Source organism: Amia ocellicauda, chromosome 22, assembly GCF_036373705.1.
Source record: "Amia ocellicauda isolate fAmiCal2 chromosome 22, fAmiCal2.hap1, whole genome shotgun sequence".
In the NCBI taxonomy this organism is placed as follows: domain Eukaryota; kingdom Metazoa; phylum Chordata; class Actinopteri; order Amiiformes; family Amiidae; genus Amia; species Amia ocellicauda.
This window is the reverse complement of record NC_089871.1, coordinates 8,910,527-8,920,578: the sequence shown is the minus strand read 5'-3', so window position 1 is coordinate 8,920,578 and position 10,052 is coordinate 8,910,527. Positions and strand designations below refer to the sequence as shown.

At 49.0% G+C, this 10,052-nt stretch overlaps 1 protein-coding gene across 1 annotated transcript; it reads right to left on the bottom strand.

The window, feature by feature from the left end:
* Nucleotides 1–227: 227 nt before the first annotated feature.
* ca4c (carbonic anhydrase IV c) lies at nucleotides 228–9,127 on the bottom strand. The gene is made up of 8 exons (XM_066695191.1): nucleotides 8,798–9,127; nucleotides 5,516–5,554; nucleotides 5,064–5,228; nucleotides 4,355–4,506; nucleotides 4,104–4,196; nucleotides 3,764–3,830; nucleotides 2,370–2,533; nucleotides 228–1,496 (listed from the first exon to the last, which is right to left on the bottom strand). Exons 1-8 carry the CDS (start codon nucleotides 8,850–8,852, stop codon nucleotides 1,311–1,313), a joined length of 921 nt encoding a protein of 306 aa, XP_066551288.1. The 5' UTR covers nucleotides 8,853–9,127; the 3' UTR covers nucleotides 228–1,310.
* Between the last annotated feature and the right edge of the window lie 925 nt (nucleotides 9,128–10,052).

Genomic DNA, 10,052 nt, shown 5'->3' with positions numbered 1-10,052 from the left:
TATAAATAGAGATGATGGAGTTTTTTGTTATCCTGAAAACAATTCTAACCGCTTTAGCCCTTGTTAGTGTGGACAGCTCACATGGCCACAAGGGGGCAGCGTGGACCATCCTTATTTATTCCACTGATTGTCGGATTAGAGGCTCCGCTCAGAGATCGCAATAAAGTCAGTTGCTGCTGCCCCTGCAGCCGAACCAGTCCATGGCGGCACAAACATGTTCACCGAGACTCAAACCAAGATGAAACAGACAGACTTTTTCATTAAATGTTTATTTTTTTCATGTAATCTCCATAAACAAACCACCATAGGGAAGAAGAAGAAGATACATATTTAAATAGTGACAGAATTTTGCCGGACGGCTGTTGAAATCGACACCTCCAACCCAAACCCAAACTGCTCTCCAAGAATAATTTCAAATTGCATTGTACAGTCGCAGTCCAGGTCACTAAAAATAAATATAATTAAATACAACCATGAATAAATACATCAGCGAAACACACACTCAAGAATGCTGGTGTTGCACCCCGTTCCCTGTGAACCCCCACCTGCCCTGTGCGTTGAGGTCTATGAATGATTGATGTCCCCGGCTAACGCACGGATGGCATTTGTGTTACAACCAGACACTACACTCTACTATAACCATACTGTGTCAGTGGTCAGCACTGCCAGTCTGCTGCAGTTAAAGGCACTTTTCAATCGGCCACGGATTCGGGCCTGGATTAAAACGGGGAGATTTGATTCCAGATCTCAATGACAACTATCAGTTCTCAGTAGCAGGATTAGCTTTCTTTTCTATTTTTCTTTTTCTTTAGCGCAGGTAACTGTAGGTAACAGTTGGCTTTATTACTGGAAGCCACTGCAAGTTTTGGTCCCATGTGAGCTAACGTACTCCCCGTGCTCCTCTACAGCACAGTCGATGAAATAACTACATGGCTGCTGTCACAGGAAACCTGCCGTGGCCACCGTGGTAAAGCAAAGCTCATTCTCCCACCCGTGTCCGCACGCCTGTCAACGCATCTCCGCTCCCAGGACCCGGGTTCACAAAGACCTGCTGGCCCTCGACAGCCTGCCTCCGCCCCCCAGCCCACCCAGTCTACACCTCAGCATTTGAAGACGGAACGGGACGTTTTTATTTATATTTATTTGTCTTTTCTGATTAGAAATTGTCTCTGCTATTGCAAAGATTGGACTAGGAGATATTTACTCTCGCTGATTTGTTAGTCAATCCTTCGAACCCTGGGTTTGGCGGGTTGCCCTGTAGAGGTGCGCTGGGGTCCCGGGGTGGGGAGGGAGATGAGGCACCGATGGACCTACTCGGGCAGCCAGGCCCGGCCGCCGACACACAGCAGGCCCAGCCAGAGAGCGGGGGTGCGGTGCAGCAGCGCGGCGGCACGAGACCTGAACACGGTGCGGTCGTTCAGAGGCTGCATGGGTCTGAATATGTTCTTCATGGGCGCCCCGGTTTCGGTCAGCAGCTTCTGGGAGATGGTGGTGAGCTGGGGGACACAGAGAAGGCAGGGGTCAGGGCTGCCTGGCGTTTCAGTTTGATAAAAACAAATGCGCTAAAAAAGTAAATGGATCACATATTTATTTATATAGAGAGAGTGGGTTATATATCATAGGAACGTCTATGGGTTGTTTCTCTGAATGAGTGTCAGACCAGCAGTGGGGGGTACTGGCTCTGGCCCTCTGGTACACCTTGACGTCGGCCCCCTCTGATTATTATGACCCTCGGACCCCCGCAGGTGATGCTCTCGTGTCCCGCCCCCGCCCCCAGCGTGGTGTCTCTCACTCGTGACCTGTGTAGTTCTGCTGTCCGCTCAAGAGTGAAGTGCGTCGACTCAGCGCTGCTCGGACAGGAAACCAATAGACATCCACACACCCACCCCCCCCCCCCCCCCGCTGATGTTTATTCAGGACAGAAAAGCCTGCCTCCGGTTCTCGGCCCATTGAAAACCTTAATTGTGCACAACAGACATAAAGCCATATTTGTTTACCAGCCCTTTGTGTGTGTGTCTATTCATGTTTGAGAGAGAGAGTGTGTCTGTGCTGATCACTGCCTACACTGGATTCCCAATGTCAAAGTGGCTTCAGGTGCAGAACTATCATCATCTGTTTGATCGTTTGACTAAGGGTGGGGGGGGGTGATTAAAAACCTATTATCAGGATGTGGATTGTGGTACAGGTTGTGTTTGGGTCTGGAATGGAAGGCGGAGAGATTAAAGCTGTTGGCTGGAGACTAAGCGCCTGTGGTATCGTTGGCTTGGCTTGCCCCCATCACACACCAGCAGTGAGTAACGAGAGCTGCGGTCGGGGGTGGCACAGGTGTGGCGGTGGCACAGGTGTGGGGGCGTCCCCTGCAGGCCTACCTGGGTGGCGCTGATCAGAATGGGCTCCTGAAACAAGGCCCAGGTCACCACCTCGTCACACTCAGGTGTGGTCAGGGACCCGGTATAGTAGTAGTACCTGGCCAGCGCCTCGGGCTGGGGGAGGAGGCTGTCCAAGCGCAGGGATGAGACGGTGGTGTTGGAATCTGAACGGAGATCAGAACCAGGGCAGAAGTTTAGGATTAGATTAGGAAACTAAAATACTGAAGGAAATCTCAAAAGCAAAATGTCACCAAAACATAACTGATCATTCCGTCTACGATATCACTTCTGGAACTAAACCTACGCCCCTGATTTTAAAGAATGATGTTGGCAGCATTTTCATTATTCTACTGTTCACAACGTACTTCCTTTATAATGCACTGATTTCCGTGGTTCCTGTTTATGTATATACAGACAGGTGACAAATTAAAGGAAAAACCTGAATAAATGTGTGGAAGAACATAACGAATGCAGATGACTTCAAACAGGTGTACTGCATGATACAATTAAACAAATAACATCCTATCATTTTCTGTGGCATGTATACAAATGCTGATCAGGCCCAGTTGACCTAGATTCTGGATCAAGATGGCAAGAGGAAAGGATCTAAGTGACTGTGAAAGAGGGGTCATTATTGGGGCACGAATGGCAGGAGCTTCAGTCACACAGATGCTCAACTGGCTACTGAGGCAACACCAAGAGAACGGTACAGGCCTGACTGCTGGACCCCTACAGTGAGGGGGTCCGGAGGCTCTGTTATGCTGTTGGGGGGCATTTTCCTGGCATGGTTTGGGTCCACTTGTCCCCTTAGAAGGAAGGGTCACTGCAAATCATTACAGAGTTATTCTGAGTGATCACCTTTATCCTATAGTGAAACATTTCTGTCCTGATGGGAGTGGTCTCTTCCAGGATGACAATGCCCCCATCCACAGGACACGAGGGTCACTGAATGGTGTGATGAGTATGAAAATGATGTGAATCATATGCTATGGCCTTCGCAGTCACCAGATCTCAACCCAGTTGAACACCTATGGGAGATTCTGGACTGACGTGTTAGACAGCGCTCTCCACCACCATCATCAAAAACCCAAATGAGGGAATATCTTTTGGAAGAATGGTGTTCATCCCTCCAGTAGAGTCCAGAGACTCATAGAATCTGTGCCAAGAGCATTGAAGCTGTTCTGGGAGCTTGTGGTGGCCCAACACCTTACTGAGACACTATGTTGGTTTTTCCTTTAATTGTTACCTGTCTGTATATATGTATTCAGGAAATGTTTTCGAGTCGGTTCTTCTGCAAATTGTGTGGAAATGGGGCTGGGCTGAATACTCCTGACGTGAAACCCTTCTTTAGAAGACCTCAACACACACACACAAACACACATCAGTCCACTTACTGGTGTTGCGCACTCTGCCCAGGGCCCCAATCAGCACATCATAGTGAGAATTGTCATTTGAGGATTTCTGGAGGCAAAGAGGAGGGATACTACATCAATGCAGAGTATTATTATTATTACTATTATTATTATTATTGGTCAGAGAGAAACTAAGCCAAGTCCAGTCGGTCAAAAAAATTGCGTTTTCTCTTTCCCTCCCAAACGGAGAAGAGATTGTGCAGCGTCAGGACACACAGCCCCCGGGAGCTGTTTGCAATGCCAGGTTTTGTAAGAGAGACTGAGGGTGTCGACACAAACATTTCCTGAGCCCGTGAGTCAGCGTCCTCCAGAACCGGCTTACCTCAAAGAAGAATGCCAGCACCACGACACCAGCAGAGTCATGCATGGCGTCTTTCAAAGTGCGATACTTCTCCTTCACATGCACAATATGGAGCTGCGAGAAGGAGAGAGAGAGAGAGAGAGAGAGAGAGAGAAGGTGAGGGGGTGGGGAAGCTAAACACCAAGAATAGTATTATCACAAGTCTTCTCAATGCAATGCTGTCAGCAGGCCATTCAAAACCATTCTTTTGGCCGTGTGTGGCCTTGCCTGACCTCCATGGGGTATCTCTCTCCGTCGAAGGTGTGCTCCGCGCCAGGCCCCGCATCCGCGCCCCAGTGCAGGTGGAACTGTACAGCTTTGTAGCTCCCGGTCATGTCCCCTCCCTGGACCGCGACCTTCCCTGACTCGGGAAGATCAAAGCGTGCTGAGAGGGGAAAGAGACGGAGAGGCAGGGGGTCAACGCCGCAGCCCAGATCACTGAGGGACGGTGCAACCCGTTCCTGTCCAATCCAGTCCCCCTGCATGTCTGTCTGTCAGCGCAGCCCTGAAGGCTGTACGGCAGTTTGGGACGGGAACTGGCGGACAGTGGGTCGCCATCGCAGGCGGAGAAGCTGCGGCTGTGCCCTTGACCCGAGGAGCTCAGAGTCAGAGCTCTGAGTGCTCCAGTGAAACAAACAAGACAGCCGCTCTGAAAGTGGGAACCCATGTCCGTCATTTTGGATTAAAGCACCCGCCGTCTTCCCCTACAGGGCCCAGACGGGATCAATACGGCTGAGTGACAGGAACCGGATTTGCGTGTCCTTGGCACATAGTAAGGTGACACTGGACCCAACATTACAGCATCACAGCCAGTGTTTACCAAACCAACGAGGGCATGATCTTGTCTCAGATAAAGTTATACTGCAGGAGCCTTTACATTGTGCCCAATGACCAATAATATGATGGTAAACAAGTCAATAAATATAACATGCACAGGCTCACCAGCATGGCCAAGGTTCTTGACCGTCACATTGAGGGCCCGATCGTAACCTTCAAAGGTAAACGGCTTCAGGCTGGATTTGTAGTGGGTCTCCTTGGTAACGACGTCGACTGGCGATTGGTGGTTCCCCGCACATTTGGGATAGGCTACGTGCCATTGGCTGGGGTCTGAAACAAGACAAGGTCAGAGTCACACTCGGGGACGCATGCGGGCGGAAACACAGGACTCAGACCGGCTCGAGACAGCAGCTACAACGAGCTTCTCCCGAGTTTCAGGTGAGTGATAAACTAAAAGCTGAACAAGGACAGGTCAACATGAGGACGGGGTGGAAGGGCAAATCAATGTGAACACAGATCATAGGAGCCGATTCATTATTATTATTATTATTTATTTATTAGCAGACGCCCTTGTCTAAAATATAAGAGCAATACAAAGTACAATAATACAGATTTACCTGCACAGGTGGTGTTATTGGATTCATAGCACCAGTCACCTGGGGGAGAGAGACAGAAATCAATCCATCAGTACACGTACAGCACTGTCCTTTTCAAAAGCCCACTCTCTTCCCCTTCACTAGCACCGAAGGGTTAAGCCTGGCTGGTCAAAGGGGGATTCTTTGCTTCTCTGTGAAAGTACGATGCCATTTCTGCAGTTATTCGGTTACATTTTAAACAGCCTCGCCCCGATAACCTGGCATTTTCACTGCGTAAGCAGCTTTTCCACCTGACCTTGTGTTAGATCTCGGAGAGGCCTGCACTGTGTGACTCATACCTTCGGGGAGAGCGCTGGAGGGTAAGTCGCCTCTCAGAGCTTTCCCATTGTCCGCGAAGCACGAAAAATATAAAATAATAAACGTTTGAATAACAAATCATAGTGAAATCAAATCCTGCCAGTTTAGATTGTAAACTTGGGATACTGAGATGGTGAATTTAAACAGGCGGACAAAAATCCACGAGCTTTAGGGCAGTTTTCCTCTAGAGCTACTTCTGCAGCCTATTGACCACTCTCACACTCCAGACAGAGCGGTTAACACGCCAGGGCTGTTGCATATAACGACACCCTGGCCAGTTGGAACAGGTCCCCGGAATGCACTCTCTCTCCACATGACTCTAATGGACATCCCCAACCAACATAGGGGGTGAGGGCAGCCCGTATTCTGCGCCGGGCCAATCAGAGCTGTTAATCAGTAACTAATAATCATTGTTATTTTAGCATTAATGAGGCAGAATATGCTTCAGTACCAACAAACTGGCCCGAGGCAACGCATTCTGCATGTGGGATGCCGTCGACTTTAAAGCTACAGGACGAAGCTAGCACCGGTTGCCGGATGTGTTGTGGAGGCCGGACTGCAGACACGGCACAGTGGGAGGGACGCGCACCACACTGTTCTCCTCTCACGCTTTGATAATGACAACAACCACCAAACAACAACAAAGTGCCAACTCTGCATTGGCACAGCGCTCGAGTCACCCAGGCCGACACAGTGGGTTACCACCGAGGCGGCACCGAACAGATATTTCCCGAGCAGTTACAAAAGCACCTCTGGGTTCTGCCCATGTCTGCAGCATCAATGAAAACCGGAAGAACGGCTACAAACCATGGAGTCAGTCGTGGCCCCATGAATGCAGACACGGCGTGGAGTTTCACCAGCTGGTGCCACAGGGCCGGGCAGCAGGGAGAGAGCACCCTCACGGCAGAAATGCAGACGAGAGCAGATGCAGGTCCATCACCGTGTCCCAACCGCAGGCCAGAGCACACAGAGTTGAGAAAACCTGCGGTGGACAGCTTATCGCACAATCAAATACCCCTATTTCCTGAATGCAACTCGAAGAGAAATAAGGAACAAACGCACCTCCTCCAAAATGTTATTCGGTGCTGGGTAAAGACAGATCAAGAGTAAAGATACAGTAGAAAACACACTCTTATGCCCCTGCTCCAAAACAGTCCTCTTTATCGGAGAGGAGATCAGCGTTTCGATCCACTAGAGATCTTCATCGGGGTGACAATGTCCGATGTAAATACAAACACCTGACACGGAGCAATTAACCCACACACTGATGCTGTGACATTGACAATAAGCAAATTCGTTGGGTATAATCTCAAGTAATGAGGGAAGTATTGATTTTATATGATATTAAAAAGATATTGTGCAACACATTTCTGATACACAAAGCGTGGTCAGGTTGCCTCAGATATCATGAGCTGAACATCTGTAGACGGACAGAGAGGAAAACACCCTGGGGGGACTATTTCCATTGAGATCATTATTTGCGTGTCAGAAATAAGCAGTTTGACCACAACACATTTCCGAAGCCCTATACTTTTCATAATGAGCCTGTATGAGCTGCCATGTAAAAACAGGCCCAGCAGCAGCCAGCTGTGTCTCTACACGAATCTCACAGCACTCTGACGTTGGCCCTCGTGTGGGGGCCCAATGTCACCTGCACTGTGTAGGTGAGAGTGAAATGGCTTGAGGCTCATTGGGGTTATCAGCTCTTGACAAACATTCTGCAACGTGTGTGTAAAACAGACCTAAAATCAGCGACTATTGCAGGGGAGCTATCGCAGTCTCTAAAGCAGGGGTCTCAAACTCAATTTCCAAAGGGCGGTGTGTATGGTTTTCATTCCAACAGAGTCCTCAATTACTTAATTGGTCTAATTGTTTAATTAGATATATACATTTAAACACCTATCCAGGCCCCGGGATATTTTATAAGCAACTGTATCTGTGATTGTTCTGTGCCATTCGATCATTTCAGTCACTTTTAAAACTGAAAAGTATCACCTTCATCGGTAAGACCACAGAGGAGCAAGTGTGTCAGGATGTGATGTTTCAAGACTTACCGTAAAGCAGAAAAGGCTACATCTACAGCGCACAGGGTTTGTCCTCCCCGCAGCAGCTTGGGCAACAATGACTCTCGTGTTACCCAGTGGGATTTTAAAGCAGCCTTTAAACGCAAAGACATTCACTTTGTAATTGGGCATTATTTACATTGTTGAAGCCCAATTCAGTCCCGTTATGCTGCAATAGTGTTTATAGTGCCTAATAAAGGCCCATAACGCATGCGAATTCGTCTTTAATTGTTTTGCCAGTTTTAATACGATAATGTCGCTGTTTATCTCCTCTTAATTATGAAAACATTATGATTATTATCGCTAAAGGTGATATTGATAATGATACCTGGTCAGCCCACCCTGACGGATGTAACTGTGTTTTGCACTTGTTTTAAATTCACATTAACTACGTTGTATGTTGCAGTATATTGTATTTTGCACTTATTGTACTTTGTGTTGTGTAAATCTGTTGAGAAGTGTAAAGAAAGTCAGCCTGTGTTGAAGCTTGCTATCAAATTAAGTCAATAATAATGATACACACACACACACACACACGCATACACACTCGCACACTAACACACACTCTCTCACACGCAAATAATCACACACACACTATCACACAATCACACTCTCACACACACATAATAACACTCACACACATAATCACACACAAACACAAACTGACACAAATCACACTAACACACACACATAATCTCACACACTCACAAACCCACTCACTCACACACTCCCACACTTTCCCACACACTCACGAATGCACAGAGGGAACGTGTGCCAAGCAAGCTGCAAATTCCGCACCACCACGCATATTAAGTGCCCATTATTTGTGAGTAAGTGTCTCAGGCTGCCGGGGGGCCGGGAGGCCGGCGAGTGCCTGTCCTACCTGCGGCTGGGGCGGCGGTCCAGAGCAGAACGGCGAGGGACAGAGCGCTGGACATGACTGCTGAGCTGAGGCTCCTGACAGGCTGAGACAGGGACGGCTCGACTGACACAGATCACTGGGCTGAGCGGGACACCACAGGTGCGCTTCTGAGAGAGAGAGGGACGGAGAGAGAGAGAGAGAGAGAGAGAGAGAGAGATAGGGGGAGGGAGAAAGAGGGAGAAGGATCAGCAACTCCTCCTGCCTCCTATGTCCCACCCCTCTTCTTACCCCTCCAGAGACAGCAGAGGGAGGGGAGGACAGACTGATGGACAGCATTGCTCAGTCTCCTTTGCCTTTCCTACCCGCCAGCATTTCGGTGTCTCTGACCACGCTGCCGTCTCCCCTTTCAAAACGCACTGCTGGACACTGCCGAGGAAGGACGCCCCTCCGTCTTCCAGGACTGCCCCTTCGCTCGGGGAGGGTGTGAGTGAGGGGGCAAACGACCAGCCTCGCTTCAGCTCTTGTCAAAGTCTCTCTCCTGCAAGGGACTTCCAAGAGAACCACCAGTTGAGCAAACTTGTCCTGGGTCTGAGTGCCACCTAGTGGGAAGAGGGTGAACCACACATCCCAGACGAATCTCGCAGTCATTTCCCCTCCGGACACTTCAAATTTAGTTTCCCCTTAAAATCCCGGGGAGTCTCTTCTCTCCAGCCACAGTGTTTGACACCCCGGGGCGCGGCTCACTTGATCTGGACACACTCCAAAAAACCTTATTATTCAAATCCAATATCATCTGAATAATGTAATCATCATCATTTGGCTGTGTGATAAAATACAGCATAAAGACAATAAAATGAAAATCCTAGCCATTTTACAAGCCCAGTCACTGATGGCCTTGTTGTGTCTGAATGGTATCACGTTTGCACCCTGTCACACTATTTCTCTGATTTGTTGCGGTGGCTCTCAGGATCAAGGCCGAAGCAGACGTAAAAACATAAAAATATAAATGGATCAAGAACACACAAAGAGTGCCCCTGTCCTCACCCTGTCCTGTCCTCGTACTCGGCCGGATATAAACACCCCGATTCCTCTCTCCGTGATCTCACAGAGGAGACCCCAGTACCATCAAAAGGCATTCAATCCGCATGCAAATATCACAAGCAAATACAACATGCAAATACCACGCCTGTCAGACCGCATCACTGATGGACATGAGGGGCGCGGCCAGCTTGTGCTCTGTCTGACTGGCGGCCCCCCGACCCCCGACAGGCCAGCT

Bases quoted from the DNA above. Each gene is read 5' to 3' on its own strand.
- ca4c (XM_066695191.1), bottom strand. From the start codon at position 8,852: ATGTCCAGCGCTCTGTCCCTCGCCGTTCTGCTCTGGACCGCCGCCCCA. The intron at 5,555-8,797 runs GTAGGACAGGCA...TCTCTCCCCCAG, and splicing joins GACCGCCGCCCCAGCCGCAG to GTGACTGGTGCTATGAATCC. The intron at 4,507-5,063 runs GTGAGCCTGTGC...TTCCCCTCTCAG, and splicing joins CAAGAACCTTGGCCATGCTG to CACGCTTTGATCTTCCCGAG.